At 44.8% G+C, this 14,044-nt stretch overlaps 1 protein-coding gene across 3 annotated transcripts in view; it reads right to left on the bottom strand.

The window, feature by feature from the left end:
- Nucleotides 1-516: 516 nt before the first annotated feature.
- The window catches only part of LOC309965666 (alpha-tectorin), a gene marked incomplete at its 3' end in the record, with an annotated part of 73,877 nt that continues 60,349 nt past the window's right edge, over nt 517-14,044 (bottom strand). For all 3 annotated transcript variants that reach the window (XM_082845303.1, XM_082845302.1, XM_082845304.1), the window contains 8 exons: nt 11,951-12,061; nt 10,408-10,610; nt 9,299-9,462; nt 8,617-8,865; nt 3,837-3,999; nt 2,640-2,727; nt 2,216-2,332; nt 517-617 (listed from right to left, as the gene is read on the bottom strand). In XM_082845303.1, coding sequence (XP_082701429.1) covers nt 517-617; nt 2,216-2,332; nt 2,640-2,727; nt 3,837-3,999; nt 8,617-8,865; nt 9,299-9,462; nt 10,408-10,610; nt 11,951-12,061 — 1,196 coding nt within the window. The remainder of the gene's footprint in view (nt 618-2,215; nt 2,333-2,639; nt 2,728-3,836; nt 4,000-8,616; nt 8,866-9,298; nt 9,463-10,407; nt 10,611-11,950; nt 12,062-14,044) is intronic.

The raw sequence follows: 14,044 nt of genomic DNA on the forward strand, positions 1-14,044 counted from the left end.
ACAGCGGCGGGTGTGGGGAGGGGAGCAACACAGGCGCACCGAGGTCAGATGCTTCCAAACATTGGAGAGATTCCTTAGGGGGAGTCAAACCTTCCAATCACCGCTTCTCAATATTCGATATCGTTCCAACAGGCCCTTTCTCTATAAAAACTATGATACAAAAACAGCACTGGTGGGATAGATTTCTCTGGTCAGATTTCTGACAGACTTGTCTAACCAGAATTTTTTCCTTTACCGGTTTTTCATGTGAACCAACGTTTCTAGTGACAACTAATTGGAAATTTTAGGCAAGATATATGTTTTCCACAACTGGCTTTTAGAAGCCCAGTTGCATACCTTGAAAGAGGAGCATGGCATTTCCCTCTTTTCTGGAACCCTGACCGTTTGGGGCAGGTGGCATCACTTTGAGACAGTGGGCAATCTCAAATAGGTTTTGACTTAAGGGCACACACCTTTTATCCTACAGGGAGTTGAAGTAAGTAAATTACAGTACTTTATATAGCAACCTTGAGTTAATTATGAGGTCATGCCTGATGTATAGACAAAATGCCATAATGAAATCTGGGTCATGATGAGAAGCAGCGTCCAAACTTGAAGTTCAATGGAAGAATTAGAGGCTGTGAACAGAGAGAGACATAGTAAGTCCTATGAAAAAAAATATACCTGTTTGACATGGATCAGACATCTTTGTGGCATTCCAATAAAGGAACCTACTTTCTTCATTGCCAAGAACCCACTTTCTCCAAATGGCCTGGACTCAGGCAGCATGGAAGCGAAATTAACCCAACCTTTAGGAGAGTCCTGCTAACTTAGAGGGTACCAGGGACACCTGGCAGCCAATGCTATTGCAGGAAACCTTGTTTGTTGGATCACACACCCCAGTCCCAGCTCAACCCAGGTAGACATGGGGCCAGATCTAAGGCCAATATTTGGTACTTAAATGGCTGGATAACTTCCTTCTTTAAATATCACCTTCATCTATACAAGCAGCTCATGCAGCACAATATCAAAGAAACAAACAACCCAATCCAAAAATGGGCAGAAGACCTAAATAGACATTTCTCCAAAGAAGATATACAGATTGCCAACAAACACATGAAAGGATGCACTAATCATTAGAGAAATGCAAATCAAAACTACAATGACTACACACCAGTCAGAATGGCCATCATCAAAAAATCTACAAACAGTAAATGCTGGAGAGGGTGTGGAGAAAAGGGAACCCTCTTGCACTGTTAGTGGGAATGTAAATTGATACAGCCACTATTGAGAACAGTGTGGAGGTTCCTTAAAAAACTAAAAATAGAACTACCATACGACCCAGCAATCCCGCTACTGGGCATATACCCTGAGAAAACCATAATTCAAAAAGAGACATGTACCAAAATGTTCATTGCAGCTCTATTTACAATAACTGGGACCTGGAAGCAACCTAAGTGTCCATCAACAGATGAATGAATAAAGAAGATGTGGCACATATATACAATGGAATATTACTGAGCCATAAAAAGAAACGAAACTGAGTCATTTGTAGTGAGGTGGATGGACCTAGAGTCTGTCATACAGAGTGAAGTAAGTCAGAAAGAGAAAGACAAATACCATATGCTAACACATATATATGGAATCTAAATTTTAAAAAATGGTTTTGAAGAACCTAGGGGCAGGACAGGAATAAAGACACAGATGTAGAGAATGGACCTGAGGAAACGGGGAGGGGGAAGGGTAAGCTGGGACAAAGTGAGAGAGTAACACTGACACGTACACACTACCAAATATAACATAGATAGCTAGTGGGAAGCAGCCGCATAGCACAGGGAGATCAGCTCGGTGCTTTGCGACCACCTAGAGCTGTGGGAGGGTGGGAGGGAGATGCAAGAGGAAAGGCATATGGGGATATACATATGCATATAGCTGATTCACTTTGTTATACAGCAGAAACTAACACAACATTGTAAAGCAATTATACTCCAATAAAGATATTGAAAAAAAATCACTTTTATCTTTTAGATAAAAGAGCAGGGACCAAAAGGTTTAAAAAAAAAAACCAAAAGGATGCTAGAATTCCTTGGGCGTTTTCCTCATCTCTCCTTCTTACGTTCTGTAAGTCTCATAGATAGTTGCTGACCGAGTGGGCCTCACATAGGACTGTCTCCTTCTCAGGGTCAAGAACTTCCTATGTCCCCAGCTGCCGGCCCTGAACGGGAGTCGTGCTCACCTCTGCAGCTCTTGCCGTCCTCCTGCAGGGTCCCCGTCACGCAGCTGCACAGAGGCCCGTCCACCCGGCTCGTGCAGATCTGCTCACACCCTCCGTTGTCCTCACACCAGTCCAGCCCTGAAAAAGAGCCGCTGGACAAGTTACCTGCAGACAGTCCAGCTCTTCAACTCGTATCTAAGGGCAAGGCCTTAAAGAGAGGAGTGGAAGGAAAAAATCCCGGTACTGTCATGAGTTTTTAATAGTCCGTGAAAAGATTTCATTATGGAAGCGGGCAGGCTTCTCAAACTGGGGTCCCCAAACTGGCGTCCTCAAGCTCCTTGTTCACCAGATTCACATAGTAGGCAAAACACACCCCAGACTTAGCCCGAGCCTTCAAATCCCACTGTTTTAATCATTTATAGTGTGTTTTAGGGAACATACATACTTTTTCTCCTAATAGGTCCCACTGAAATGATCTGTTCTTTAGGTTCCTTGGTGTAATCTGTGGCAATCCTGGAATTTTGAGGGCAAGTCTGAAAGACAAAACACCGGAGGGAAAATTTCACACAATTAAGCTGATAACTCATTCTTCACCACGTTTCCACCTCCAAAAGAGGCAGTGGCTCAGCCTGGAGCACTGCTGCAGCTCAGATTAATTAGAATCAATCCATTCTTGATCATTGAGCCCACTGGGACTCGGGGCTTTATGTTGAACAGAATTAAATATATTCTCCACACTAGAATTAGATTCAAAGAGGCTCCCTTCCCAGGGAGGAGGATCCTGTATCAGATCAGACAATAATGTACGCAGCAGCATCTGTAAGTAGCTCTGACCATAATTCACATCTCGATTCGGCCAACATGGGGCGAGCATAAAGCTGCAGTGTTAAAGGTTAGGGACCAGGTACTAGTGCAGTAAAACCTTAGGGACGTAGCCTGACGTGGTGGGGATGTAAGCCTGGCGTGGACCAGATGATTGGTTTGTCACCTCATCCCGCCAGCCCCTCCAGAGCCTCAGGCCTGGGTGTGGATTTGGACGATCTGTGGGATAATCCCTGTCTAAGGGACACCCGGATATAGTGTATCCTGAGCCCGGGAGTTTGCTTCTGTGGTGGAGGGGAGCTTGGCCCCATCGCTCACCTCAGATGCAGGTGGCCTGGCTCTTTGAGACTCTGGCGTATTGGTTCTCAGACAGGGCTCATTTTGCCCCCCGAGGGACACTGGGCAAAGTCGGGAGGCATTTTGGGTGTTGCAAGTGGGGAGGAGGTGATACTGGGGTCTACTGGGTAGAGGCCAGGGATGCTGCTAAACAGCCTGCAGAGCACAGGGCAACAAAGAATCATTCGGTCCGAAACGTCTGTAGTGCTGAGGTTTGAGAGACCCTGGTCTAGCGTCATGCCGGCAACCTTGCTAAGCCAGATAGAGGAGCAAATGGTCACCATGCTACCCTGCTCTCTTATTGTTCCAGATGACTGCCACTCCTAGGCATCTGAAGATGCTTCCAGTTCAGCCACTGCCAGGTGCAGTGAGTCCTAAAGAGCTCTGAAGAGCCCCCGCCGTCGGGATTCGTGACTCCCCACGTGGGGAAAACTGGGACTGAGAGAAATAAAGCTAAGCACTGAATTTTCACGCTCTCACTTACTATTTTACAGGAGTACTTTTCTGAATCACAGAGGGACACTGCGCAGTGAAGATGGACTTCATCGTAATCCCCAATGAACTTAAAGACGGTGACGTGGAAGCGACAGGTGAGGGAGACACCGTTTTCCTCGATGCCAATGGTGTTGTCTTTAATGTTCTGACACCTATTCGGAAAAAAGGGACTCTCTGCTTCACACTTTCACGTTTCATACAAAAACCATCATGAACGGTAAAAATGCCTTTGCGTTTGAAGGTGACCTCTGGAGTGTGTGGGTCTGTCATTTACTACGACTCCCTTATAGTTTCAGTTTGTTGGAAAAGCATCAAATAGCACCTCAAGTTAGGATCTTAACTACAGCTAAAAACAAAATGACCACGGGCCTGCACTCAATTTCCCTACCCGCCCGTTTCTCATTCCTCCCCCTCACAATGCTGTGTTTTACTGATATCAGTTTAATAAACACAAGATGAGTCCTTACATCTTCTGTACTTTCTTCGGTTAATTATCAGTTTTGGCAGGGGCCCCTTTTTCAAGCTCTATTGCGAAATCTGTTTTCACTTGTGGGAGCTGGAGAAGACAGACCAGCAGTCAAAGATGAGCTGAACGATTGTTCTGATGGAGGGATCACTCCCTTCCCCTCTCCTTGTGGTCCTGAGCCAACAGGCAGGGACACAGGTATCTCGCCTCCACCTGTTAGAGTTTCTTAAATGGACCACAGTCTCTTATGCCCCAGGGTCTTTCATGTACTGTTTCCCCCACCTGGAAGCCTCCCTGCACTCCTTCCCCTGCTAACTAACCCTGCTCTTTCTCCAATGCCCATCTGTGGCTCCCCCTCCTATATACACATGCCCTGACCAGGCAGGAACAGGTGGCTTTGCCTGGATTTGCCAACAACACCCTGCTGAGCCCCTGGGGTGCAGGAACCAAGGTGTAGTCCTCACTGTGTCTCCAACACACTGGAGGGCACACAGTAAGTATTTAAAAAGATGTCGTACATATATACAATGGAATATTACTCAGCCATTGAAAAGAACGAAATAATGCCACTTGCAGCAACATGGATGGGCCTGGAGATTATCATACTAAGTGAAGTAAGTCAGACAGAGAAAGATAAATATATGATATTCTGCTTATATGCGGAATCTAAAAAAAGTGATACAAATGAACTTATTTATAAAACAGAAATCGACTCACAGACTTAGAGAAAGAACTGATGGTTACCGGGGGGAAGGCTGGGGGCGAGGAATAGATTGGGAGTTTGGAGTTGACATGTACATACTGCTATATTTAAAATAGATAACCAACAAGGACGTACTGTAAAACAATAAAAATGAAAAATAAATTAAAAAGAATACTTAGATGCTCTTTAGTCAAACTCACACAAATATTTGCCTGAGAAGCAATAAAAGCTATGACCCGTCTTTCAGCTCTGAGAGAACGTGTATGTGTATATATAAAGCTGTATTTTTACTTTTGAAACATTACGTACAGTATTAACTCTCAGAACCGTTTTGTTTGAAATATGGTATTAAAATTATACTTAATTTTTAGACCAAAAAAATCTTTTTTTTAGACTGGATGAATCAGTGACTGAATGAATGAATTGTGGTTCCATGGCCAAGTTTGGCCCACTGTGGCCAAGAAGCTCTTTAAAACGATCTTATTGAGATAAAAAGGGTGACTCTTTTCCTTGTGTTTCCTTCCCCTGGCCCCCAGGATTCAGTATCTTCGTGATAAGGAAAATTAAAAATGGAAGTTATGCTTCAGCATTCCCACGCCTATTCAGTTTGGTAGTTAGTCCATAAGGCAATAGTTTCCTAAATGCTTTGAAACAAAAACTTACTTGCCATACTTTTCCTTGTCACTGTGACTCATTTGAATAATCTAAATTGGTTCAAGGATTCTACAGCATTCTCAGCCCTCCAGTCTTCACGCAGACCTTCCGTCTTAACTAGACCCCCAACTCCCAGAGAGATGATTCGAGGTTTAAGTGTCAGAAGAACAGGAAGCGGAAGGAAGGAGCCTCGGGAAGCAGGGACAGGCTGTCTGGATGCCGCCTTAGGGGGACAAACAGACCGAGCACTAGAATCCTTTGTCCACGTTAGTGTCCTTTCCTCTGGGCACATGAAGAGAACAGAGAAGTGACCTTCGTGTGCCCAGACCTTGGCATCACTGGTAGATGGCGGTGGCGTCTCTGCCCCCAGTGTAGCTGGAGAGGAGCAGCTGGCCCCTGCCCCCAAACTCTGATGCGGACCCACTCTGCTGCTCAGCCGTTCCGCACTGGGCAGCAGTTTTCCCGTAAGCTCACTGGGAAAAACCAATAACCACATCCCTCCAAGAAAGGTCAAGAGGACTCATGAATTAAATTCTCTCACACGATGAAATTACTTCACACCCAACAACAGTTTAATTTGAAGACCTTCATGCAGACCCTGGGGGGAGCTGAGATTTATGAACCCGCTCACTTACTCTCCCTCTCTGGGTCAACTCTATTAAATACCGTTTAAAAAATGCTAAATGCCACAGTGTCCTTCAAAGGCGGCCCAAGCCTGCCCACCCGGGTTGTACAGCGGCTCAGATCGTAGCTCTTTTACTTTGGGAAAGGGCCATGGCTGGGGCGGGGGGAGGGGGAGGGAGAGGAAGGGAACAGATGAAGAAACGGAGACCTGTGATGTTAGCCAGAGCATCTGGGCCTGTTAAGATACCACATAGTCACCAAGTCCTTCCCTCTGCCTCTAGGGAGGCTAAAAATCAACTCAAAAAGATAGTGCCTTCATGAGGCCTTTGCTGAAAATCCCACTCTATGCCTCAGCAACGCAGGCCACAAGCCACACCTGGCCAGGTAGGGAGTTGATGCGTCTTGGTGCTTGAAAGATTTCTTCCTCTGCCCCTTGCTGGTTGGGTGTCCTTGGGTGAGCTGTGTACAGGCTCTGAGCCTGTTCATGTGCAAAATAGTGGCTAGCTATTGTTTGTCTGCCTAGAACCATACTCTTCTTCTTTGGGAGAACCATCCCTTCCTTCCCCAACTTTAAGGCTAATTACAGTATCCATAGTATCCCTGACCAGTCCAGGGAGGGATGCTGACTCAGGCCTGGGATAGGGTTCAAGAAACACTACCCCCAAACCTGGGACCTTGAATATTTTAAGCTGAAGGAGTTTGAGAAAATGGCAGAAACAGGAATGTCACTCTTCCCACCTGAAACAGGTCATAAAGCCCTTATGTGAGAGGTGCCCTCCCTATACCAGAAGGAAAGGAGCATCCTTATTTCTGAAGACAAAGGGACACTGAGATGAAACTGAACAGTCTGGCTAAGATTCCCTGCAGTTTACTACAATTACCACATACTCTTGACCTTCTCCACGACTGTCCACTCTTCATCAAACCGGGCATAACAATACTCAGCATGAACTGTTTCCTCGAGTCTTCGTTTCCTTATGAAGACTCCCATGTCACGTAGAACTTAACATTAGATAAATGTCATGCTTTTTTCCTGTTAATCTGTCTTTGTCCATTTAATGTTCAGACCCAGCCAGGAACCTTAAGAGGGTCAAGAAAAACTTTGTCCTCTGCAACACCAGGCAATTTAATGTTGCATCTCCTCCAAACAAGGCAGAGGAAATCCATCCAAGAAAGGCTAATCATACTCCTTCTCAGGGATTCCCTGAATTGGGGTTAGAAGGAATGCTCACTCCGGGGGGTTACAATGCTGAAAAAAATGCCAGTGTCTAACGAGGTCAATGAGAGAGACAGAGACAGAGAGGGACAGTGACTGAGACAGAGAAATGGAGAGCAAGGGATAGAGGGAGGGAGAGAGTCGACAGCATCTGGCTTCCTGGACCCAGTCCCTGAAGCCGCATCTGCTTAACGTGATTTGGTTTTGTAACCATGAAGTGCCTTGCTTTCGCATAAACTAGCTTGAAATGGTCTCTACCACTTACAAGAGAAAGAATTTTGATTAACATAGTCAACTGCTTTTAAGAATTATGGTACTGGGATGATGGAAATGTTCCAAAATTAGATTTTGGTGATGGTTGCACTTCTCTGTAAATTTACTAAAAATCATTGAATTTTACACTTAGAGCAAGTACATTATATTGTATATAAATTATGTATGCAATAAAAAAGTATTGTTGCTTGACAAAACCAGTAAGTATGTTTATAAAATAAAGATAATTATCATGGTTGTTGTTTGGTCCACAGTCTTTTCTTCTTTTTCATTCACCCATTCATTTATTCATTCATTCAACAATTTTGTTGCATAACCATGCTGTTTCAGGAAATAGACTAGGTGCTGGGCATATACTGGTAAGTAAAAAAAAAAAAAAAAAGTTTATAAGCTATTATTCTAATCCCTTTTTAATTTTCATAGATGTCCTATTCACCAACCTTTAGTTATTCTCCTTACATCCTTTCATTTGCAGATAATCCACATTCAACTCAGATTGAAATTCAAGTAGGCAGGACAGAATGCCCTCTTGGGTCACATTGAGAGCAAAGCATTTTGTAGTTAATACCACATGGAACTGGTGACCTACCACTAAATTGCTGTGGATTTTAAGCACTGCTTGATTCACTAAGCCTCAGCCTTCTCATCCGTAAAATGGGGCTTATAATATCTACCTCATACGTTGTCATCAGGATTAGATAGTTCTTGGGTGCAAAATGCTGGCCCTGTAGGTCGTCAACAAATGTTAGTTCCCGTTCTCTTCCCTAAAAAACAATGTAGACAAATCTAATACTAAAGGCTCTGAGACTGTCCTCCGAGAAGAGGCTACCCACCCTTCTTCAATGATGAAGTATCGGAGCTTGTCATTGCTGTCGCGGGAGGGGGTGGCGTAGCATTTGTTCAGCGTCAGAATCAGATGCGTGGAATCGGCTCCAACCACAAAGACCCCTACATACAGCACATCTCGAGTTGTCAGCACCACTTCGCCCTGGCGGTATGGATGTTTGTAGGAGGCATTTTTGTAGAGCGCCATCTTGGTGGTGAAGCTGCCTTCTTGGGTTGGAACTGTCAGGTTAATGACGCTACAAGAGAAACAGTCATAAGTCGGGGAACCCCAAGCAACGTTATCTATTCAATTACTTACCATTTTCCAGGCTGCAAATGCAGAGGGAAGGCCAAGCAGAGAGTAGTAAAGTCTAATAATTAAATTTAAATAATTAAATCTAATTTTAATTAAAATTAAAAATTCAGTTCCTCAGCACCTCTCTCGCCCTGGCACATTTCAAGAGCTCAATGGCCACATACAGACACTGTATTGGACAGTACTGATATAGGACATTCCCATCACTGTAGAAAGTTCTATCGAACAATGCAGGTCTAAGGCATCTAGGTTCAGAAAATATGAATTATTCTCTCCCTTGTGCTTCAAAGACAGATGCTAGCAGTTTTGACTGTGCTAACCTTAACTGTCAAGGAAAAGACAGAGCAACTTGCACAGCCCATGAGATTCTCTACCTTAGCATAGGCTTCACGACAGAGTCCAAGGAGATCTTGATATCCAGCTCATAAGCACATGAAAATTCCACACTGATCGTCCTGTCCCTGGTGATGATGTTGCCAGTATTGTTGGCACTTTCTATCCAAATGGTGTTTTTATACATGATATGAGTGGCATTGGACTGCAAAGCAAAGGGAGGTCAGAAATCATTAAATCTGGGCACGAGCATGTGGCTTGCATTTCAAATCCACGGGCCAGAAAGTGGAAAAATGGCTTCATTTCATATATAACCCAGAGGCCAATATAAATCAGGATGGAGCTAGTCTCAGCACTTACTGGGAAAAAAGTATTAACAATAGATGTCAACAGCACCCTTCAGTCTGATAACCTTGAATGCCCACGGAGGGTGATTTCATGTACCACTGAATTCTAAGTACAACCAGTCCCCAGTTATCTGCGGGAACCCAAGCCGGGGACAGCATGAAGTATTGCCATCCTGAGGTAATACATATCTTCTCTTTCAAGTCTTAATTCAAAATCCAGCCTCCGCCAAGTCTTGTACCAGACAGCCCACAAGTACCAAAATGAACACACGCATGTTTCACCGTCTTGCACCTTTCACTCCCTGATAAAAAGTGTTAATGAACACAGTTATCAAAAAAAGACAGTAGGAAGGCACAGGAGGAAGAGAAGTGAGATGCTTTGCTAACCTATGAATTGGATAACCTGACACAAAATGTTGTGACCTTGCTGTATTTCTGCAGCCAACTGTTAAGTGATGTCAGGGACACCCTTACACCCTGAAATAGCTGAACCCAGCTGTCTTTACCTGGAAGAACAACAGAAGCATGAGAGAAGTAAAAAATGTGTCAACATGCAGGGCAAAGGACAGCAGACAGCGCAAGCCAGGGAAGGAAGCATGTCACTTATCTTGCTTTCAGTTCAACCACTTAGCACCCAATGATTATTTTCCCGCTGTCCTTCATTTCGCACGTGCCTTTTGCTGTTTTCCAAGGAGCATGTTTCTAAGTCGAACCCCTGAAGTTGGCTTAAGAACAATCAATGTGCAAACACCTGGAGCTGTCACCACCTCAGCCAGGTGCTCTTTCCTGCCCTCGTTCCTCACCTGCACAATGTTTCCACAGTTCCCTTTGGTGTTGTTGATCTGAAAGGAGATAAAGTCCTCTCCCTCAATGCCGGTGCACTGCCTGTCATTGATCCGCACACCCTCCCTCTCGAAGCCGAGCTGGAAGAGTTTGCACTTAGATATGGACACTTCCATCTGGGCAGCCTTGCAGGTCACCTCTGCATCAATGATGTCGTGGGAGTCTGTGGGGAAACAGTCATTATGAAAGGCACGTCAGTGAGAGTTGGTCTTGCTGTGTGGGTCGGCGAAGCACCCCATTCTCTTTAGAAGAGGCTGATGGGCTTCACACAGTGGCTGCAGCATTTCTAATGAAGCTCTGATCAAACTAAATGAGTATATGAACTCATTCAAAGCAATAACTTGGGCAATCCTAGGGCCTTTTTTTTTTTTTTGGTCCATGCCGTGTGGCATGTGGGATCTTAGTTCCCCGACCAGGGGTCGAACCCACGCCCCCTGCATTGGAAGCGAGGAGTCTTAACCACTGGACCACCAGGGAAGTCCCCAGAGAGCCTTTTTTTAAAGGTGAAAATGCTATACAAAGCGTCTTTGATCTTTTCTTCCTAAACCCAGGATTTCCGCCCCGCTTTGGTGGTAGCTGCTGTCCGTAAGCTCCATACCGCACCTGGCTCACTGTGGCCTGGCTAAAGAACGTGCCCCCAGTGAGGGCAGCCCCGGTCAGGCCTCTCCACAGCCCAGCTGGTACCCAGGCCAGCACTCGGAGCTCTTGTTTTTTGAAATGGACATTTTCCGTGAGTACACAAACACAGGCTAATAAGCACTAAAGAAACGGAGAGAAACGTTTTTATCTGCTCAGGTGAAGCCTTTGAACAACACATGTGGTCCCCTTCTGCGGAGCCTTCTGGTCAACCAGGCTTTCATTCTCTGACGATGCTAAACGTGGCATGTGCCTTCTGAGTTCCTCGGTTCAGCCAAGGACACGGAGCTGGGAAGCAAAGCACGTCCCCCACGAGCCGACAAAACGAGTGTGCTCTTGGCCAGGGCACAAGGCCATTCCTACCTTAAGGGGACTCCTACCTGGAGTCCTAGTTGTTTGCCGTTTGCGTCAACATTTCTGCTTTCTTCAGGACCCACCGAAAAGCTTCGGGCCAGATAAAGCTGGCTTTAAACACGTCTTACAGCACCTGGCACTCTCGTCCTGATTCTTTCATGTTTTCGTCAAACCACCTTATCTCCCTGTGAGTCTAAGAGATCAGTTTGGATCCCTCTGATGTTGAACATGGCCTCAGATGGAGCTGGCTGATGCTATGCATGTCCAAATTTGCGTGTTATCATTTATTGAAGAAAAGGATGTAGCTACAAGGAAACGAACATTAGCCTGCTTTGAAGAGGTCGGGTTCCTTCCTTGTTCTGCTTAAATGCTCATGAAAGCTTCGTTACTTGGGTTTCTAACCCACAGTGTGGGACGTGCGGGCTCCCACCCGAAAGCCTTCCTACATGGCTGCCGGGCGTCTCCCGCGGGGCCTGTCTGGCTGGGGGTGGGGTGGCGGCAGGTGTCACTCACTGTTTCCGTAGGGAGGGGGCTCCATGCAGCCACACAGCTCCCCTCCGTTTTCCAGCTCACAGGTTCGATTGGGACAGTCCGCTCCCAGACAGGGATCTTCAACCACTCCTGCTAAAAAGGAAAACAAACAGAAACACAACTTGATTTTCACACCAGTGCACGGTAGCATGTGGTCACACTCTGGACTCGCCACTTCAGTGGACCTGGTGTGGTCAGATGGCAGATGCAAACCAACAGACAGGGCAGCCTTCCGGGAAATAATGACGATACTAGTAATTGGGTCCTTGCTACGTGCTTCATGCTTTGGTGGCATTACCTCTTCCGACCCTTACAAGCTCTGCCAGCTAAGTATCGTAACTTGGCATCACAGCTGAAATGCACCCAAGGTCACACACAGGTGAAGGTAAGAGGGGAAGATGGAATACACAGACACGCTTAACTGCCGGGACATCCCGAGACTGCTGCACTTCCTGCTCTGTACCACAATCATATGCATTGGTATCGTTATATTTATATAAAGAGTAGGGTCCAAGCCGTTTACCTCTAGATTCCCAGCACCCAGCCACCTCATAGTAGATGCTCAACAAATACTTGTCAACAATGAAGATTCTAGGGCCAGTAAGGTCCCAGAGAGGTCCCTCAAACCAGGACTTCTTAGTCTTTTTTTGATTCATGGTCCAGCTACCCCACAAACTTCTACTTAATTTTATAAAAATAGACAAACTACCTACACACAACTCACCAGCATTGACTTAGAGTAATGGTACTATTTTACCAAAGAGGGGAAAACTCTAAGTAAAATACAAATGTATGTGAAGTGTCACCACCAACAGGTTATAAACGATATTTCTGTAGCAGATGAGCCCATAGGCCACCTGTGAGCTCGTCAACATTTCAGTTTGAGAACTGCTGATTGAGAGCATTTCTTTTAGACACTCACTTTTTTTTTTTGAGTTCTTTATTTTATTCTTGATATGAGTTTGTTTTCTGATGATTTGACTCAATATAACAAAAGCACATTTCACTTACATATTTCAGTTGTTATTTCTAATTGTGTTCCCTTGGAAAATTTTAATTTTTAAAGTTTTGTCAAATTGCCATGCAAAAAAAAAAAAAAAAAAAAAATCAAGTAGTCCTGAGAAGCTTAAAGTGAAACACAGCAGTCCCTCGCCTAGGCCCTCTCCACTTCCCTGTTATTTTTCTTGGTCATTTTAAAAGTCTTTTGGTTGTTTCTTCGGATATTTAACTCTATGTTTGCAAATGGTAAGCGAAAACTGTTTTCATTTAATTTCTGCTTTTATCAGAATAATACTGGTAAAAAGTCAAATAATGCTGTATTGAAGAATGGCAATCCCATGTCCCAATCTTCTTATCTTCCAGTTCTAATGCTTCTGAGACAACTATTTTAAATCTTTTAATTTTTCTAGTTTTTGCGTCCACATTTCGAAATATCACTATTTTTCTTGATTTTTCAGTATTCGATCTCTATCGACTTCCTTTTAGAGAAGATTAGGATTTAGTAGACACTCACTTCTTTATTTAAAGACTGTCTCCCCATCCAGGTGTAATAATCCTCATCGTCGTGGCATATGATGGTGAGTGTTGAAGAAACAGCAATGATTCAATCCCAGCACGAGCCAAGTTCTCTTCACGAGTTCAAAAACAAAACAAAATCCCTGAGCTACCCCATAGCTGCAGGTGCTTCTCCCGGCCCTCTGCCAAGTAACTATTATACGTGGGAGGACAGGGATGGCGTAGCACCAGCCTGTCTTAATTCCTAGAAAGACAACTGAAGGAAAGCCATCAGCATCAGTCAAATGCACTTACTTTTTAAAGGCTTCCTTTTGTAAAGACGCTTTTGCTTGCCCAGTGGGTTCAGCACCTAACACCGGTGCTAAGCACGCAACAGCCACTCCATGAATGTGCTGGTTGATTAACACAATATGAACACCACCCAAGAGAATAAGGGAAAGAAAGTGTGGAGGTTACAGCTTCCAGGAAGGAAAGAACCTCACTTACAAACATGATGGTCCACCTACCGCTTGGCAAATACGACATGCCCAATTCAGAGGGAAGTTTGAAGGTTAAAAGCAA

This window comes from Leucopleurus acutus (assembly GCF_964270905.1).
Source record: "Leucopleurus acutus genome assembly, chromosome: 8".
NCBI classification, from domain to species: domain Eukaryota; kingdom Metazoa; phylum Chordata; class Mammalia; order Artiodactyla; family Delphinidae; genus Leucopleurus; species Leucopleurus acutus.